The following is a 21,056-nucleotide window of genomic DNA, read 5'->3' as shown; positions in this document are numbered from 1 at the left end:
ACTTTTCATGACTTTTTTTTTCTTTTCAGATGAAATTATTTGCAACAAAAACAAATTAGTCCCCATTTAGACTCGCAAACAATGTAAAAAACTGAAGAAGGAAAAAAAAAAAAAGACAGTTGGTTACAAAAACCTCTCATTAGTGGCTGGATGGGTCACAAAGTTTCATCCGCACAAAGGAACTTAGTTGTTTTTGTTTGGATTACAGACATAATAAACTGTTATGTGTATGTATCATCTGCAGCAGGCTACATCCAGTTCCTTATATAATGTTATTATGACTGTCACTATTATAACGTACTGTTGGTGGGGGGGCAGGGGGGCCTCGAACTAAATATTCCTCGAACTAAATATTCAAACAATCCATTTTCCAGTGTTTCAAAACCAGTGAACATAAGTCAGGAGGTCAAGAGATGTTGAGGTTATTTTTTCTATGAAAAGTTTGAGAACAGTTTCAGTGAGTTATACAGCAGTGAAGTGTGTGTGTGTGTGCGTTTGTGTGTGTGTGTCTCTGAGCCAAACAGTGGCTCTTCCACACACAGCCAGCACAAAAAAGTAAAAAAAAAAGAAAACTAAAAATAACCTTTGGCATGCTCAGCTGGGGCGCACACATGATTCTGATTTGTTATACAGGCCTTAGAAAGTGTACAAGGAATTTACATTATTTAAAGAAACTCGAACACAACGAACAAAAAAAAAAAAACCTTAAGGAAAAACAAGGTGGCAAAATGAAATAATAATAATAATAAAAAATAAAAACCCTACCACACAGCCTCATGGAATTTGCTCGAACAAAAAAAAAAAAAAAAAAGGCAACGGGGAGCTTTCACCAGGAACACAACAAGACAAAATGATATTGTTAACACAATGATGCAGCCTCAATGCAGCGACAGCGAGGTGGGACAGCAGGCTGTGGGCAGGAACTTGGTGGAGAATCGCTCTGATTGTTGCTGCGTATGTGGAGCCTGATGGAGCGCGTCAGCAGCCAAACGGGGGTCTGTGTTGTGATGCCACGAGACTTTGGCTTTGGACTGCTTCTTCCCCACAGAGAGACACAGACAAAGAACCATGAGTCAACAAGCATTTCATTTCAGGAGGGTTAAGATTATTAACACGTGACGGTGACGCCCAGAAAACATTTCACAGTTCGTGTCTAATTCCAGTTTATTACAAACTATATAGATCTCACTTCCTTAGCGTTATAGCTGTCAGGTTCATCAAGAAGAACACTACGACAAAGTGATGATCTATAGGCTCAATGATCAATAGCCATATGATCAATAAGTTAAACTGAGCAAAAACCTTCAGGGACCTGATGCATGTGTACAGAAGCAACACTTCACACTCTCCACCACTGGGAACAGGCTGAAGATCATTCACCACATTCATCAACTTAGTTAGACATAGTAGACAGGGGAAGGTATTGCAAATATTTGGCCACAAACAAAAAATAATTGACTTTTTTTTTTGACGACGGTGCTGAATGAAAAGTTAGAGAATCAGAAAAGTGATTACAGATCATCCTGAGGGGATTATGGATTTCATTTCACAGATACTTTTTTTTGTTGTTGCTGCAAATGGCGCCGATATCGGCCAATTCCTTTTTGGAGGGCTTTAGATGGCATAGCCTACTGATGCGTTATTATATCAGTGTCAAAAACTTTGTAAAAGTTCGGTAATAGTTTCATGCGGCTCTCATGTTGTTTTGTTTTGGAGACCTGTTGCATAGTGAACAACACTAAGGTTACTAGACCCAACGCTACATAGGGGTGTAAGAAAATAATGCTACATTAAAATATCGCAATATTTCATGGCCTGATACTGTATTTTTTTTTTTTTTTTTAATTTACAGTTTAGTTTTACAACATATAACAGAGACATTACATACACATACACAACACAAAGACATTCACCAGGAATTACAGACTATTATGTACTTAGAGAATCGCTGTGCCAACATTTCCCCAGTGGGGTTACATTTCTGTCTACACACTAGAAGTCATATACATACAGTAAATACTGGCTATTATAGTCTCTCTTGAGGTGCATTCCTCTCACTTAGTAATTCTTTAATAAGTGTCCAGGGTCCATCTAGTTCATGTAGTACTGAGGCTGCACGTTCCATTAATTCGACAAATTCTTTAAGCCAGTTGATCAAACAAAAATGGCCTGATACTGTATTGATTCTTTAAAGCGCTGTATCTGTCTTTAATCAATAGTTTAACATGGTGACAGTGGTTTTGTTGTTTTGTGTAGGCTATTTGAGCCTCCAACGGTGGCAGTTCCTTTGGTTCACAGTGCACAAAAAGTAGCACTATGATGTAGCATGTTATGGACATACAGGTGCAACTGTCTGGCATGAGTTGTGACAGTATGAAAAGTTGTGAGTTTTCCTAAAAATAGAGTTGTTGTTTTTTTAGAGGGGGATCACAGTATATCGCCTGGCTTACAGTATCACAACATATCCTCTGCCCCCTTCCAGCTTGACTCTTACTAACACGCAGCCGGTCACACAGCGCTTGTTCCAGCTGCAGACACCAGAGTATTAACCACAGGTGAACAATACAGACCAGCTTAGACCTGGTTCACTGTAACAGACCTACAGTATGACCAGGAAGCTACAGATGATAAACGTAAGTGAAGGACAGTTTGTTCAGTGTCATCATTAATCTACACTAACACATTACGATCAGCCCTGCAGCTGTGTGGCTCAGTCTGTTTGCAGCTCGGTGCGTCATGATGAGCTGCTCCTCCCTCCTCCCAGCTGCTGCCTGCGACCCAGTCATCTTTGTTATGTCTGTGTCGATAATGATGCAATAAACTCAATGACCGATTCCTTTCTGATGAGTAATAATGATGATTGCAAATGATGGTTTGAGGGTAAATGTGATGAGAACGAATGACGCCGTGTGGGTCACACTAGGATTGCTGCTGCAGCCACACGAATGAAATGATATCTGATCACCACCAGTGCAATAAACTGCCTGTAACACTGCACCATCCTTCGCAGTTATTTCCATTGACAAGTCATCGGAGCGGTGAAACAAACAGATGTGCTGCTGCTGCTGCTGCTCCGAAACGTGTGCGCTCACTCCCTCGAAGATTGAGATTCATAAAACAGAAGTTTAGGCCTTTTAAACCTAATGAAAAGTGTGTGTCTGACAGCAGTTAGTCAGTCATCACCTCTGTTGTTACAATTTGTCACCATTTATCTGTCCATGGCACAGGAAGACGATGTGGCCCATTCTTATAATCTCACCGCCAAAGCTCTGATTGGCTCGGCTGTTCTTCCAACCACACACACAGACCGACACTGCGGTAATGATCATAATAGCAGACTGATTTGAATCAATGAACAAATCAGCGATGTAGATGGGTGATCCAGAGATCTGGAGCCAAGCTATAATTTCTCTAAGCCAGTGTTTTTCGACCTCAGGGAAAGGAGCTGAGAGGTTTTCACTTAAATGGATAAGAAAAGAAAGAAAGAAAAAGTCTATTTCAGCTACACAAAGCTGTTTCTTTTTAGCTGATGGGATACACACATTTTCTTGAGAATTATTGATTTAACCTCTTCAGGTCTCTAAAGACAAACAATCTAAAAAAAAAGATATTGAATTGAATCGCAGCTTATCGTGGTATAAAGAGCAGCCCCCCGAGTGCTTATTTTTGTAGCAAGTGAACAGATGGGTTAGGGGGGTAAGGGGTTAAGATTAGGGTTTATCCAAACCAACCAAAACCTTCAATAATAAGAGTTGTAATAAACTCTGATGACTTTCAAATGAAACGACTTAGAAGTTACACTTGAACTTGTCTTACCTCTTTCATCCAGTCTGAGCACCTTTTACACAGTGTGATTGTTCTCCTCCAGCTTCTTGCTCTCCTCGGTCGTTCCCACTTCTTTCTCGCCAGTTTTCCAGCTCCCTTGTCTGTGGTTAAGACAGAATTGCAAAAAAAAAAGAAAAAAAAAGCCAGATTTATTTCAGCTACAGATTGAATTGACCTTCTTTTTCTTTTTTTCTCCTCCTCCTCTCCGTGTCTGCATTTGTCCAACTAGTTTAGCAGCACGAATGGTAATGTAAACTTTTTCAAAGCTGGATTCACTCGTTTTAGTCTCACAGCCAAACACTTTATACTGTTACTTTACTGTGCAAGTTTGTGACCTTCACCAACTCTCTCTCTCTGGGAACTAGGCTATCAAACTTTATTGAGGAGAGTTTCCTATGTGAGTGCTACACCACAGTGGGTCAAGGGGGAAGTGAGGGACAGAGTAGGGGATGAAGACATGGGAATGAAAAGGGAAACGAACAGGCAGTGTGACTAGTGCAGATAACAGGAGAGGAGGGGAAAAAACACTTTACTGTCCTCTGTGTGAGTTTAGTTAAGTTTAGTTTCTGTTTTATTTTGAAGTCGTGTCTTCTTGTGAGTTTGGTATATTTCATATCCTTTGGTTAGTACTTTGTTGTTTTCTTTTGCACTTTGGATTCCTTGTTTTTTTCCCCTGACTCTTTTGTTGCTACTTTGTTTCTGTTGTAGCTACTTTGGTTACCTTTTATTTACCTTTTTCCTAAATAAACACTTGGTTGCTCTTTGCCAATAGAATAAATCTCCTTGTTGTTTACAACTACTTCCGGGTAGAAAACCAGCATGAGAACAATAGTGACGGACGAGAGTTTCGCTATATATCTCATTTTTCATGTTATTATATCGCCATTTAGATTAATCTGATGTTTGTAAAGTTTATAAAATCAATGATTGGACAAACATTACTATTTACGTGTGCACATTTTTGTAATTAGTCATGGTTCATATAAGGTTAGATTAGCTGGGCTAACGGTTAGCTACCTGTTTAACTTTAATAACTCAGTGACTCAATAAACGCTCCATGAAAAAATATTTTCTCCAGCGGATATCTGAGTACAGCTGACGTCCTGGTGTTAGCTTAAAGCATAACTACTGCCGTTAGCTTAGCTACCGCCTGTGTTAGCTCCGTCCCTGTCAGCTGCAGCCACTGATGCTTTCTAGACACTGCATTCCCCCACACTGAATAAATACAACACATAGCAACACAAAACACACACAAAGCAATAGTAATGTTTCTTCAATCATTTCAGATTTGTCTAAACGGTGATAGGGCGTGAGAAATATGATATACAGTAAACTCTCGTTTGTTACTACTGTTCTCAATTACATGCTGGTTTTCTACCCTGAAGTAGTTGTAAACAACAAGGTGATTCGGTCTATTGAGTTTGCATTTGGGTTCTGCTATTCCGTAACGTGACAAACACCACAGCAGAAATGTGAAGGTCTTGGATGTGGATGAGCTGCATCTCAGCCCCTTTTCAGGTGGTCCCATCGGTTCTGTACGATGTGTCCAGGACTCGGTGAAGCAAACATGCTGTTGGACATACAGCTTGACCTTCTGACCGCGCTGCAGGCTGCACACGCTGCTGACTCGTCGTTCGAAGGCCAAACACCTGTCACGTTCCTATGTTCCCTCTCTTTGCACCGTTGCTACGTGCTCTGGAAACCTGATGATCATCCATCCTCAGGTGCTTACTGCTCCTTTGATATGTGTGATCGTTTTAGGGGCGAGCGCGGGTTTGTTCGAGTGTGTTGTCAGAGCCACTGGGTGCGTAACCCCTGACAACGTTACTGCTGGTTATATTATTCTTACTTTGCACTCTCTCTCCAGGGGGGAACAGCAGCTCTGGTTTCTGCTGTTTGGGATGCAGCTAGCAGGAGCAGAGCCACCAGCAGGCACTTGAAATTGAAATCTAAAATTCAAATGTGTGCACCGATGTGTGTGTGTGTGTGTGTGTGTGTGCATGTGTGTGCTTGAGTGTATGATGTTGCTGTACCTTGAATTCTTCATGTGGAGCCAGTAGATGAGTCCCACCACTGCAGCAGCTATGAGGAGGCCTACCACGACACCCACAATGAGCTTTGCCTGGTCTGGTGAGCCCTCTAAACCTGAAAACAGACAGCAATGCTCACCTTCAACACACACAGACACACACACAGCACCTGAGATACTGTCTCAGCTTTGTAATGATGAGAACATTACATCATGTGTTCTTGGTGCTAATACGTTAGCTTGTGCTATAAAAGAGAGAGAGCCAAAATACCACCACCGCAGCAAAATGTAATCAGCCGACACTTTATCACATGACGGCGTAATGCTTTGACTCGTTTATAGTTCATGTTCTCATTGTTATTGCAGTCACTTGAAAACTGAGAGGGACTTTGGTTTAGGTTCCAGGAAAAGTAACTGTAACATCAGCAAAACTGTGAAATGTTGGGATGTTTCAAAGCAGATCATGTGTGTTCAGTTGTGTTCTTTTTTAATAGAGCAGGAGAAGCTGCACTGATAAGACACAACGCTCGGTCTGACTGCTGCGTATCAGTGTGTCGGAGTCGGAGAAGACAAGAAGAAAATGCATTAATGTCTGAATGTCATTCCCCCTTTTTTTGCTCTGACATTCTGCTCCGTCACATTTGTGCATTTAACAATCCTTCATCTCAGTCGTCTGCAGTCTGGCTGACGACGTGTAAGTGTAGACGCCGTGTGGAACCTGTCATCCAGCCTCATTTTGTGCCCTCTACCCTGATTTTTTGCTACAAGTATAATTAATGGTTTCAGTGACTTTTACAGAGCGACGGGTGATGGAGATTGATGCAAACGCTGTTATTCATGTTGGACCATAACTGTATCTGCTTCAGTAACACCGAGATACTCTGGTTATGATTCTTGTCCTGTTTATTTAAGACACTCCCACCCAGTTTCCTGCCAAATTCAACCATGGACCAGATGTCCTTGAATGTCTCATTTCAGTCCACCTGCTCCCCTGTCTGGGCTGTCTTTTTTTTTTTTTTGCCCAGGAAGGTCCTGAGCCAAATGACCCAAGAGTATCTAAGTGGCAGCCATGATCCTCGAACCGATAATGAGCTAAGCTTTGCACCCAGCATCTGTAATTTTCTAATAAAGACAAGTCACTGCGTACATACAGTATGTGTGTGTTTGGGTCCTGTGTGTCTGTGCTCCACATCTCAGTTGTGATATTGAAAAAAAACAAAAAACAAACAAGCCTAAAACAGCTTAAAAAAGAAAAAAGTTTCCCAGTTTCTGTATAAAGAATGAGGTCTCATTCACATCTCCTCTGCTCTCCTTCTTTTCTTTTTCACTGCAACTTTGTGAATAATCTAATTCCTATGTTTGTTTGTCTGATGATGAACAAACTACAGTATTGTGTTTAGATGAGGCTAAGATACTGTACGTCCTCCCACACTGCACTGACGTTATCCACAGGCTACTGTATCTTAAGTAGGGGTGTGCCAAAAAATCGATTCACATAAGAATCGCTATTCTCATTTAATACGATTCAGAATCGATATAAAATGTCCCAAAATCGATTTTAAAAAAATTAAAAAATTAAACAAATCTGCTCAGTCGGCCTCCATTTCCTTAGAATTTAAAAGGCAGCATCTTTAACTCTTTAACACTATTTTTTTTAATAAAGAAGTACTTTTAATTGTGTTACTTAAGCAATATGTGATATTGCTTTTATGCAACAGTTTCAACAATTCCATCTAAGCATGGATAAATGTTTAAAACTCAATAAATGTGAAAAACTTTAGACACTTTAGTTATTCTGTCTTGCAAAGCAGACTGGAGTAGATCATGAGGATCCTTTGCAAACAGACAGACTGAAGCAGAAATCATTAGGAATCAAATCGTTTTGAATCGAAAATCGATTTTGAATCGAATCGTAGCCCCAAAAATCAGAATCGAATCTAATCGTGAGATAGTAAGAGATTCCCACTCCTAATCTTAAGACTTGAGTCTTCCTGTACGTGATTGCATTTTAACATTGTGATCAATGACTTGTCCGTTTATGAAATTGCGTCTTATTACTGAACTTGTTTGCTGTATTTTCTCATGAAAAATGTTTCATGATGTACTGTTTTATTCCCTCTCACAGCTGAATCGGTTATTGGTTTTACTCCATCTTCACCGGGCCTGTGTCTTAATTAAGATGCTGCTCATCGTTTGAGTCGAACCATCAAAAATCTCTCCCCAGTTGCTGCCTCAATAAATATTGTCAGACACTTTCAACTGATCTCTCTTTATTGATCTGTGTAATTTTTCTAATCTTGCTTTGAGAGCTTGACTAAGCCAGAAGAATAATGGAGATGTAAAAGCTGGAATGAGGCTGAAACAGCGATGTGTGTTTGTGTGTGTTTGTGTGAATTGATGAATATGGGTCAGTTTACAGTACACACACACGACTGTTAGTCAGATAAGAGGCTATCAACAACAAGAAGAAGAAAGGTCTACAAAATAAAAGATAAGGGCAAAAGAAAACAAAAGCTTACCTTGTTCTCCTTCAATCTCCCTAAAAACTGAAATCAAACAGAAATAAATTAGAAATCATAAAAATAAAAAGCCAAATAAAAACATACATAAAGGTGTTTGTTCAAAGAAAACCTGCACTGATTCTGCCTCACAAGATGAAATCCAATGTTTTGCCTAATTACGTCTCCCCAACAGACAGAGAAATGCAACAATACCTTCTAAAAGCAACAATTTACTGGGCTTTTACAACACATGCCAAACAGCGGCTCTTCTTCGACTGCAGGGGGGGGAAAAAGGAAAAGGAAAAGGCGAGACGAAAAAGAAATCCAGCCAAAACCCCAAGAAAGAGTGATGATGGTGGAGGAGAGACAATAGAGAGGAGGATTATCACAGGCAGAAAGGAAGGATGAGGATGAGGAGGAAGAGCAGTGGTACAGCATGTATGCATGAGATGAAAGGATAGTGCTGTGGCATTAAGTGTTTTAGCCTCTGACAGGCCTGCTGGTCCTACACTCCTTCTTGTTTTCTTTGTTTTTTTATCCCCCTCCACTCCAGTTTCTATAGTGTGAGGATTTAGTGCAACTGTTTTTTTGCCTCCACACATTTAAATGTAAGTTTTTTACATAAACACATTCTGCAGCCGTTCGTTTGATTCAGCAAATACCTGCTGTTGATAATAGGTTTAAGCTATTGTAGAGGATGAAACAAAGAACAATTATACAGTGTTTTACATAGAGGGGAAAAAAGAACAAGTCTCTTCACATTCAAAGATGCTGTGGCCACAACAGCTGAGTGTTGTTGATCTGTGTGTTAATTCAACTGCATCAAAAACCCTCTGGTTCCTGGTGAAAGATTCATTCCTCGAGACAAAGAGCAAACGTTGGTGTGATGATTTGTGGGACTTTTTTTTTTTTTTCCCTCTAAAGCTCATCATCATACCTTGCTGGATAGTTTGTGGTTTAGAGTGCGAAACTGAGGACATAGTTGTAGAAAAACGTTGTGGAAAGTCAGTGGAAAGTAGCTCAAGCTGCTGGAGAAGTCATCATGACACGTCAGCGTAATGTCAGCTGGTTTCACTTCTCTAGTTCTTCTCTCCTCTCTCTGTGTGCTCATAGACAATATACTGGTAGTTTTTATTAGCTGAATTTACAGTTAAGCTTTTGTTTTTTGAGACAACAGAACAAGAATTAAACAGTGACTGAAACACGACCACATGTTAAAGGGATAGTTCAACATTTTGGCAAATTGGCAAATTAATAACACAACTTTACCAGACAGAGTTGTTTTAGAGGGAAATTCATGCAAAACCGCTGATGCACGTTGCCTTCAGGGACAGTTTTTCATCAAGCAGTCTCTGAATTTCCCTCTAAAACAACTCTGTCTGGTAAAGTTGTGTTATTATCTCATAGCGTGGTGAATGTGCAGGTCACAACTTGTCCACCAGAGCGTTGTGGAGTTGTTGGATTGTGTATTTGATGAGTTTGATGAGGGAAACCAAGAAATCCCATGAGCCTCTGTAGCGTAGCTCTGAGCAGCTCGCGGCTCTGCTCCGCCGTTCTAAAAATAGACAATTAAAGGTAACAAACCTACTGCTATGACTATAGGGATTGTGGCAATGGGCCAATTTGCCAAAATGTTGAACTATCCCTTTAACCAGCCGTCGTTTCCAAGCTGCTGTTAAAAGTCTGATTTTATAACCGACTAAATCATGATGTGGTTCCAGCTTTATTTACTTTTAATACCACCACTCAGAGAGAAAGTTAAAATATAATCAATGCTTCAGCTCTTCAGCCAGTGTCGCAGCGTCCTTGATCCCAAACTATTCAACCACAACACTGCCTTGATTTGAGAAGAAAATGTAAATATTAAATATTTAATATACTCCATGTATTTAATTTCCCTTTCTCTGCATATTTTGCTTCCGATATCTATTTTATTGTTTGGATTTTTAATTCAGTCCATGCACTTCTTATCAATATATTCATAAACTCCAAGTTGCCTTATTCCTATATACTTTGTTTTGTGAGCTATGTTGGTACAATGACCCAATTTCACTGTGTTACTCATTAAAATTTTATCTTATCTGGAGGGATGACCATAAAAAAACGAGATAACTCAACCCGATGCAACTTGCATTGTTCTTTACTGCAGAGAGGCGTTGAGTCGGTGTTTGCTGTGCGTAGATGTTTTCCTGTTTAATGTCACATCTCATGTAGAACCAGAATTGAAAGCATTACAATGAGCAGTCATTATCAAAATGATGCTCCAGTTGGTTATCATGCTGCAGGCAGGATTCCTGTGAAGCAACACAATCATCAAAACAGCAGCGGCTTGTTTGTTTCCTGCCTAGCCGAGCCACAGGAAAGCTGACGGTCAATCTGAAGAGCCGGCTGCAGCCGGAGTTAAGTTGAAATCTAATTTGACTTATTTGTCTCCTCCTGCCTGGTCTGGTCTAATTAAAGCAAAGCAAGTGAAAAGCTACACAAGCTACAGCTCTCTGACTGTCTGCAACACAGAAGTAAAATGCAATCGCTCTCATTTCCTCCAGTTGGGAAAATACTGTAGTCACAGCCAAGGCCGTAACCATGGAGTCAACACTGGGGGGGGGACCAAATCTCTCTCTTTCTATACCGTACTTTCCGGACTATAAGCCGCTACTTTTTTCCCCGCCCCGGTGTCCCAGCTCTCGTCTCTGCACACCGCAACACAAACACGCTCCATAACCATAATCTTTTGTTAATGACGGTTAAGACTACAAACACACGCGCCGTAACATCGTATATGTTATGTAACGTTATCCACCGCTCCATTTTTTGATTTTTCGCCAGCTTCGTTGTAAACAAATGCACATGGGCGAGAGGAGCGTAACCAAAACAGAAGAAAAGCGAGCAGACTGTCACAGTTCCCTACTGTCTTTCTGTGTAAATCTCAATCTCATGTTACAACATGAAAACCTGCAGCTTATATTCAAGTGCGGCCAATATATGTATTTTCTTTTAAAAATTAGCTGGTGCGGCTTATACTCAGGTGCGCTCTATGGTCCGGAAAGTACAGTAAATTCACTAACACATGGGATACTTTTTTCTTTTTTAAATCAGCTAGCTATATATTGGGGGGGACATTTTGAGCATATTTGAATTTTGGGGGGGATGTGTCCCCCCCAATGTATATGGTAATTACGGCCTTGGTCACAACTCAGAAACACTAAATCCAATCAATCTAAGCAGCAGCTTCCTGATGAGCAGGAACTTACTGGAGGAAACGTTGATGGTCATCACGTCGTTTCCCAGCGTGTTGGTGACGAAGCAGCTGACAGTCAGGTTCGCCCTTGGGATCACGATGATTTTATGGATGGCCTTGCCGTTCTGGTAGGTGGTCTCCTCCTCCTGGAGACATTCACAGGAATAAAAGGTTTCAGTTTGGTTGTTTTTTTTTTTTTCAGGTGAAGAAACATCTCAGAGCAGCCTCTCGAACTGCACAACTTTTCTATCCTGCAGAGTATTTTGTGTATTGTTTGACAGATGGGGAACGATTGGATGCTGCAAAGACAGATAAATGGAGTAAAGTACTGCAAATGTCAACATCAGATAGGGGAGCTGAACTCTGCCACAAGAGTCTGACTGTAAAAGCTAAACTGCAAAGTCACTCTGAATGCAGCAGCAGTAAACACACAAAACATCTTCTTCTTCCAGTGAAACTAAATCCAACTGAAAAAAAAAAAAAACTTTCCCACTCAGTTATGATGAGGCTTCCTCACAGAACGTCTTCATAAGTACATTATTTATTAGAGTGAAGGCTGTTCTGTGCCGAGGCTGAATGTCACCTCTATAGCAGGGAGAAGGTTGGTTGCCTCTTATTACCTTAGCCTAACTTTTAATTTAAAAAGGTAACACACTTTTAAAGGAGCACGTTTACCTGGTTTATCCACTTCTAACAGCAACATGTGCAACATTGTGTGGATTTCCGCTGATGTCTTAAAGGGATAGTTCACCCAAAATTGAAATTTCACTCATTATCTCCTCCCCCTCATGTGGACTAAGGGCTGGGAGAAGTTTCAGAATCCTAAAAAACATCCAAATACCTCCATGCTGCTCGTATGTAATGTCCGTCTTGTATTGAAGCCCCGAAATGCGAAATTGTCCTGAAAAAAAAAGAAATAAGTCTATATTTCAAACTTGTTTTGTAGTGGAAGCTTCTCGAAGCTCCTCTTCCCGGTTCGTCAGAATTGGACGAACTGGCAAGAGGAGCTTCCGCTACAAACAAACTTGAAATATAGACTTATTTCTTTTTTTTCGTGACAATTTCGCATTTCGGGGCTTCAATACAAGACGGACATTACATACGAGCAGCATGGAGGTATTTGGATGTTTTTTGGTGTGTCTTTTTGTTACAAAGACAGTTGGTATCCATTTGTAACCGTTATATGGACTATAATGCACTGCTACACCGAGACCCCCTGTAACTCAGAGAAGCCACGGAGGACTCTGAAACTTCTCCCAGCCCTTAGTCCACATGAGGGGGAGTAGATAATGAGTGAAATTTCAATTTTGGGTGAACTATCCTTTTATAAGTCAGGAACGGAGCGTCTTTAAAGACTCATGTGTCTGTCACTGCGCCGAGACATTTAATCTCTTAAGATGTTGCATACAATCCCCCAATCTCATCTCATGAAAAGTTGCCAGTTTGGAGATGGGATGGCTTTCACAGGGCAGTAGTAGCCTTTATTTATGGAGCTTCCTGCTGCGTTCATTATTATTCCTCCTGAGTAACGCCAGACCTACGAATGTTCGCCTTAACAGGACACTTCAGTAGCTGTATAGGGGAGGAGATGGTGCTCTGCTCCAACAGTTGTGCACAGTCTCAATGTAAAACCACTGACTGAGTGAAAACCTCTGTAGTTTTTTTTTTTTTTACTGGAACTGCAAGAGCAAAGCAAACTCTGACAGGCACCTCAAAGAACACTTTAATCACACCACACTGCACTGTTTGCTGATATTTTGCTTTATTTTGTTCTTTTCTTCCATCATCAGCCTAACTTGACACACACACACACACACACACACACACACACACACACAGTGCAACACTTACATCTGTGCTGTTCACGCTCCACTGGAAGGTGGGCTCTGGTACGGCGTCGGCCTCGCAGGTCAGGACTTTGTACTTGGCGTCTTCGGCGCGCTGTTTGGTCAGGCTGGTGATCACAGGCTTCCCTGGTGTGGACACAATGTTCTCTCATCATGACACAACATTTCACCACACTTAAATATTTCAAAGTGTTGGAGACTGCATGGGTTTGTAAAAAAAGAAAAAAAAATGCTTTTGATGCTTTTTCCAGAAAAAACACCACTGAGCCCATGACTAGAGCCGTGGTTTTAATTAATGAATGTGCTTCAGCTGATAATAGAGATACAGAAATGCAGGCTCCAGGGATATAGCCACACACACACACACACTTACTGACCTTCTACTACCAGTTCAAAGCTCTGGCGCTTTGCGAGTCCGCTCAGGGAGACCTCACAGATGTAAAGTCCTGCGTCAGCGTAGACCAGCTTGCTGAACTCCGGAGCCTTCACTGCTTTACCGTCCTGCAAAAACATCCACGCAAACAACATTGGTGTCTTGTAAAGCCAAGCTGCTCCTGTAACTCTGATCAATCACGACAACGACAATACACAAAGTCCTTTTTCATTTTCCATTGTCATTTTTTCAGCTGCTCCCCCCTCTCTCCCCCTCCCATCAAGGACGCCGTGTAAAATACATGAATGTACAATGTCAGCTCTGCTCAGTTCCCATGTCCATGGTCACAGGAATGTTCATTTGAATTCAGTGTACAGAAAACATTTCTGTATGTAAGGAACTGAAGTCTCTGCATTGATTTTTGTCTCCTACATACTTTTCTTTCTATGTCTTTCTGCATTTGAACACGGTTTAGCTTCAGAAACACAGATAAATCTCATTCTACCATCCTATCTGATCTTTGTATTTTGGGCAAACATAATATATATACAGTACAGCTGCTACTGTGCAACGGTTTGAGGCAGGTGTGAGGAAAAAAAGCTAAACTAAGAATGCTTTCAAAAATGGAAGTGTTATTAGATAATCTGCATCAATTAACAAAATGCAGTGAATGAACAGAGGAGAAATGTAAATCAAATTAATATTTGGTGTGACCACCCTTTATATATTTTTGAAAACATTCTTACTTTACAGCGTTTTTTCACACTTTTGCACAGCACTGCATGTGCATATACTGTAAAGAAATCATCAAATATTTATATTGATATAAGTTAATATATATGTACATTTCCATCTTATTTTTTATAGTTTTAATGGTTTACTTATTTAGAGTGAAGGGAAGATGGGGAGGGAAGGGGTATAGGGAGAAAAAGTTTGCTCTGTTCCTTGCCTGTAAAAATGTCTTGTTTGATTTGGTGTAATTTGCAAACAAAACTAATAAACACATGCTTGAGAAAAAAAAAAAAGTAAATGTATATTGTCTTATATATTATATCTAAGTGCAACATATTATACCATGATCACATTTTTAATTCGTGCATACATTTGACTATGAATATTTAATGTATGTTATTAACTTATGTCTTTATATATAGAGATGATATATGAGTTCATAATAAAATAGTCTATTTTCAAGTGACAGATATAGTTCTATATCAGTCCTCGTGACACAGGGAAATATATCTGACATTTAATAAATGGTAAGTAAATGGCTTGACACCCACTGAGCTCCTGAAGTGATGAGGGAAAAATAAATCATAGCAGTGTCTAGTGTACATATGAGCTCAGAGTGAGTCTCGCTCTGAGTCTCTGCTGTCTGCTTTTATGACTTGCTAAAGAGAAGTTGGATAGAAACACACCCTGTTCATCTCAATGCCACTTGCAAATCAGCAGCAACCTGCACACGTTACCTTCGACCATGACACTTTGGCTTCACCCGAGGCGTTCTTCTCCATCTTCACAGTCAAGGTGTCCCCCACTTTTTTCACGATCTTCCCCTTGGGACTCAGACTCAGGTCCAGGTCTAAAAAAAACAACAACAACAACAGCAGAGACAGAGTTGGTTTGGTTTAGTTTGGTTGAGCTGAAGCTGTAGTGCCATGATGCTATAAAACCATTCATCATTCACCGCACATGAACCACTTTCAGCCGACACCTTCAGCCGAGGCCTTCCCTTTAAACACATCTGCAGACTGGAGAGCCACTCAGCAGAACTCATTCCTCCATCAGGGCCAAATTTGACCAGAATGGTAAAAAAAAAAAAATGTTCTATTTTTTTTTTTACAAAGTTGGAAAAGTAAAAGTCAAATTCCTGGATCTGCCCCCAGAAAATGAATGTCTCCTTCTCTGGCTCCCTCCCCCCCTCCCTGTCCCTTTGGTAAAAACATTATCTCCTTGGCGATGATAACAACCCACTCATTTATAAAAACCTAAGAGATTTTTCTGTATTCTCTTGTACAGCTCATTTATCCATTAACCTTGTTTAGCAACCGTCTTTTTTTTTTTTTTTAAACAACAACAAGCCTCTGACTTTCAAGGTTTCACCTCCTTCATGTGCTTGTTGGGCGGATCCTTGCTCTGTAGTTATGGACGGTCAGCTGACAGCTGCTGCTGCTGTGGCTGCCTCCCTGCCTGCTGAAATTCATATTTCTCTCCTTTATCAACAACTCACATGTACAGAAAGATGGATTTTTTTCTATTTTCTGCAGCTGCTAACTCACATTGCTTCATAATGAGTTGACATTTCAAAAACTCTTCCCACAATCAGCACACCTGCTGTCAGTGGTAATCACTTTGGGTAGAAAATGAGTACAGGCACGGCACCACACTGACTCAGACTAACTGCAGCCTTTCATTTACAGGAAGGTGCTAACTTCTTCTTTCTTTCCATCTTACTCTCCAGCTTATTATAGAAATGATGAAGCTGATGACCAACATGTTCAGACCTCAGTCTCTCCTCTGACATGTCTGGAAAAGATCGTCACCATACATTAGCAAAGAGAGTATTTCTAAGATGCGCTGCAGAGCTAGTAACTGTATGTATGAATGTCCACAAGGGGGCTTGAGCCAGTACCAAAAGGTGCAGTGCAGTTCACTTTGGACAGGTCACATACACATATAGAGACACATCGAGACACAACTCTGGAAATGTGGGAGGAAACCCAAACAGACACAAAAGCCATTCAGACAGAGTAAAGTGACAGTAAAAGGTAATTAAAGGGGAACTATGCAAGTCCGGTGTGTTGCTAACCCTCCTCCTGGCCATGTGCATTTATTTACAATGAAGCCAGCGAGAAATCAGTCTATAAAGTGGTAAATAATGTTTCATATATATATATACGTATATATTAGGGCTGGGACGATATGCTTTTCTCCCGATTCGATTCTTCTACGATTTTTTGGATGGCGATTCGATTTAAATTGCGATTCTACAATATTGCAGATTCTCTCGATTTTTAGTCTGCATTTTTAACATTTATCTGCACACAAATACTGTAGTGGCCTATAAATTAACATACTCCATATAAAGTGAACTTAAACCCTTTTCAAAACCTGTACTCTCTTTATGTAAAAAAGGCGAACAAATGCACATTGCACAATATTAAAAAAAATCTATTTTTGAAAAAAAAAAATCGATTCAAAAATCGTCAAAAAAGATATCGCGATATATATGCGAATCGATTTTTTCTCCCACCCCTAATATATATATATATATATATATATATATATGTGTGTGTGTGTTGATATGAAACATTATTTACCACTTTATAGTATCTGTGTTGTTTAATCTGTCACAAACCAGAGATTATAGGTTACGGGGGCGTTTGCGTCACCGTGCCGCAGAGACGAAAACTGGGACAAAGTTGTTTGTTTTTCCAGCCAAGAGACTCAATAAGTGGCACGCACGTGGCACGTGGAAGGCAGAGAGCCTCCATTCTCCCTCGTAACAAGTTAAGCCATTTATCAAACCATCATAATTACTACAAAGCTGTTTAATTAAGGTAAAAATGTAGCATAGTTAAGCTACAAATCCTGCATAGTTCCTCTTTAATTTGATAAACTATCGTTATCATCTGAGGAATCAGCCCATCCCATCATCTGATCTCCACACAGGTCAGGGTAACACCATTGTGTACCTGAGATCATTTATATTTAAACTGGGCTCCACAAAAACACTGCATGTAAAATTAAGTACTAAATAAACAGCCTTCTGTGATGAGAACTTTTGCAGAGTTGTTGCAAGCGCATTCAATGAAACTAAAGCAATTCAAGTAATGGAAAAAGTTTAGTAAACACATAAGCATTTTTACTGCATTACTGAAATAACTATAGAATAACTTTAAATTTGATCTCTTTGAATGACTCTGCAGAAATGGCACAAAAAGCCTATTGAAGCATTGTAGCTGTAGCATTTCTGAAGCCTTTCGTTTTCCCTGACACACACACACACACACACTGTAAGGCAGCAAGATCAAAGCAATAAATTAGTGTCATTATTATGATTATTATTTTTTTGCTGTAATAGAATATTGGGTTATGCCAAATAAATATGGTAAATAAATAAAAGCTATACTTCAAAGACAGCAGTGACACGTGAAGCTTAGTGTGAGCTCAGTTCGTCAGGGAGAGAAACCGTCGTCTCCTTTTTCCATTTCCATTCACAGTTCCCTCGTCCTCCCCCTCTCTCCTAATCAGCTGTCTTCAGGTGTTCGCCGCCACCAATCGGATCCCACCACATCCTCAACCAGCCAATAAACACAGTCCCTGTTGTACTTTAAAATTTGTTTTCCTCTCTCCTGCTAACCCATTTCAGTGTTTTCCCTCTCATTCTTCCGCTCTTGCCTTGTTTTGCACATGGAAATAAAAGTTCAGTCTCCTCTGATTGAAACATGGAACAGGGTAACGCTCCCTTCTTGTTAGTGCGTTTACCAGACAGTGTTTTCTCACTGGGAGACACATGTCAGAGCTGATTCTGGGATGTGGATGGAGTTTTGTTTTGGTGCCTTTTGGGCATGAGATTAACTGCTGTGCGGTGGTGCATGTTGGGGAAACATTTCTTTCTATAAGATGTGTGAAATGCACTGAAACTGAAATGTGGGGCACAGAGGAGGAGAAAAAACGTGTCTGACTTGTTGTTTTTTTTATTACAATCATAGGACCCATTTGAACTGAAGACTCTGAAACATACACCTGGGAAAGCGAAGGAGTAATTGCTTGAGGGAGTGCTGGTGGATGGTAGGAGGGAAAACAGCTTATCAGTTCCCCAAGCTTCTCGCACACCCAAACACTTTGTCACTTTGACTCAGTCAATGTCAGAAATTTCTAATTAGTTCTCCTCCTCCCCGCATGGCACGCCACACTCTGCATCCCTGCCAGGCGGGGCTCTCAAAGTTTAAAGTTGATTACCATTACTCAGTTCCCATGACTTTATTTACAGCGAAGAAAAATGCCTTGTTAAGGCAAAGCGAAGACAGCAGTTGGAGGTTGTTGTTTTTTTTGTCTTAAAGGACAATTCTGGGCAAATTCAACTCAGGGCTGTATTTTCCTAACATTTTAGGTCTAAAAGAAGGAATCTGAAGATTTTCAGTTTAATCGCTCCTGTTTTGCGGTAGTTGTGTCTGTCCCCGCATCGCCATGGCAGCGATGAATGGGAGCGGATTCAAGTTCCACTGTTTAGGCTGTTTCCAGCCCTCAAAGCCGCAATGTTTTTCCACAGACAGCGTCAGATGGAGACTCAAACATGCACCGAGAAGTTTATTTACTTCAAGCAAGTCGACATGTTTGTTAAAGTCGATCTGATTCAAAGTCAGGTGCAGTCGGAAGCTCCCGTTTGCGTCATAAACACAGGAATATCAACTCTTTACTTGCTTCAAGTAATAAAAACATGTTTGAGTAGCCACCTGACGCTGTCTGTGGAAAAAATGTACACTTCAAGCAAGTCAAGAGTTGATATTCCTGTGTTTATGACACAAACGGGAGCTCCAACTGCACCTGAACACACCGAGCGTCAACTTGGGTCTCACACGAGACTTTGAATTAGATCTAGTTTTACAAACATGTCGGCTTGCTTGAAGTAAATAAACTTCTGGGTGCATGTTTGAGTAGCCATCTGACGCTGTCTGTGGAAAAAAAATTACGGCTTTGAGGGATGTAAACAGCCTAAGCAGTGGAACTTGCATCCGCTCCCATTCATTGCTGCCGTGGCGATGTGGGGACAGACGCAACTACCGCAAAACAGGAGCAATTAAACTGAAACTCTTCAGATTCCTTCTTTTAGACCTAAAATGTTAGGAAAACACACCCCCAAGTTGAATTTGCCCGAAATTGTCCTTTAATGCTGGTTTTGCTACAGTATGCTAAAGCTCTACTCTAGCTTGTGTCAGGAGAACTCACAGGCAACAGCGATGCTTTGGGAGGCCTCCAGTTTCTCGTCGTCAGGCAGGGAGCATTTGTATTCGCCCGTGGCATCTCTGGTAACAGCAGTCAAAATGTAATTGTCCGATTTTTCCAGCTTTTTCTGGTCCTGGTGGAGAGAGAAGAGGATGATGAGCAGCGAGGCACGGCTGGCATCTGTTAATCTGACACGATGTCAAGAAATCAGAAAGAAAAAGAGGACGAGAGAATCATGGCAATGTGGGTTTCCTTAATTATTTCTACTGAAATATCCTCACCTCATCAGATTATTAAGGCTTTTGAAACGCCGCAGCAGTGACTCAAAACATTTGAAATGTAACAATTAGTAACAGATTTTCTCGTTTCCCTTTTGAACAATATCCCTTCTGGAAGCCAATTTCATAAAAAGTAAGATTTACTACATTTGCGATCAGTGTTGTCATTTGAGCGTATTTGAAGCTTCTCTGACCTTGATGTGGAAATTGTAGGATGTTGGTGGAGGGTTGCCGTCGCCATGACACCTCAGAGTCACGTTATCTCCCTCCACGATGGGCTTCTTGGGCAGAACCTCGAGGGTCACCTTCTCCGATGGATCTGAGGGAGTTCAGTGATCAAATAAAGGGAAGAAAGGAACAGAGGAAAAGAACGATGCAACCTTAAAACAACGCGATTACACAACAACCAACAAATGGTACAACTGTTGTCCTTACACATACTAATGTGGATAACATTTGCCTCAGTACACTGCAAAAACTCAAAATCTTTCCAAGAATATTTGTCTTATTTCTTGTCAAAATGTCTCATTTCTAGTCAAAACTAATCTCTTTTCACTGAAAGTAAGACTCATCACCTAAAAATTAACTTGTTTTTAGATCATTTTCACTTGTTTCAAACTAATTTTCACTTGAAATAAATAGAACATTTTTTGTGCTTGTAATAAGGAAGAAAAACTTTTTTTTCTACTTATTTCAAATGAAAATATGCTTGAAAGAAGTAAAACGTGTCCAAAAACAAGCTACTTTTTAATGTGATGAGTCTTATTTTAAGTATAATGAGATTTGTTTTGACTAGAAATGACACTTTGACTAGAAAAAGACAAATATTCTTGGTAAGATTTTGAGTTTTTGCAGTGCATCTCCTGTGAACCTTCTAAAACTACGACTACGACTGCTGCTGCTGCTGCTGCAGAGATCCCACTTCCATGTATTGATCTCCGGCTCCTATCTGCTCTCCAGAGGTCAGGGATGTGATCAGGAGAACACCGACCACACACATCACTGTAATTCCCTGC

General features: G+C 40.5%; 1 protein-coding gene across 5 annotated transcripts in view; it reads right to left on the bottom strand.

Moving 5' to 3' along the window:
• Positions 1 to 344: 344 nt before the first annotated feature.
• LOC146974035 (CD166 antigen homolog) overlaps positions 345 to 21,056 on the bottom strand; it is an 87,136-nt gene continuing 66,424 nt past the window's right edge. Inside the window, exons 7-16 of one of the 5 annotated variants that reach the window (XM_085797101.1) lie at positions 20,235 to 20,359; positions 19,766 to 19,895; positions 15,283 to 15,395; positions 13,818 to 13,941; positions 13,445 to 13,566; positions 11,607 to 11,739; positions 8,374 to 8,400; positions 5,859 to 5,970; positions 3,817 to 3,926; positions 345 to 1,037 (exon numbers count right to left, since the gene is read on the bottom strand). In XM_085797101.1, coding sequence (XP_085653227.1) covers positions 3,842 to 3,926; positions 5,859 to 5,970; positions 8,374 to 8,400; positions 11,607 to 11,739; positions 13,445 to 13,566; positions 13,818 to 13,941; positions 15,283 to 15,395; positions 19,766 to 19,895; positions 20,235 to 20,359 — 971 coding nt within the window. In that variant the 3' untranslated portion in view covers positions 345 to 1,037; positions 3,817 to 3,841. The remainder of the gene's footprint in view (positions 1,038 to 3,816; positions 3,927 to 5,858; positions 5,971 to 8,373; positions 8,401 to 11,606; positions 11,740 to 13,444; positions 13,567 to 13,817; positions 13,942 to 15,282; positions 15,396 to 19,765; positions 19,896 to 20,234; positions 20,360 to 21,056) is intronic. The other 4 variants (XM_085797099.1, XM_085797100.1, XM_085797103.1 and 1 more) reach the window with 4 other exon arrangements.

This window comes from Trachurus japonicus, chromosome 14, assembly GCF_045865225.1.
Source record: "Trachurus japonicus isolate A0001 chromosome 14, Traja_1.0".
NCBI lineage: Eukaryota > Metazoa > Chordata > Actinopteri > Carangiformes > Carangidae > Trachurus > Trachurus japonicus.
This window is presented reverse-complemented; position numbering and strand designations above follow the sequence as displayed.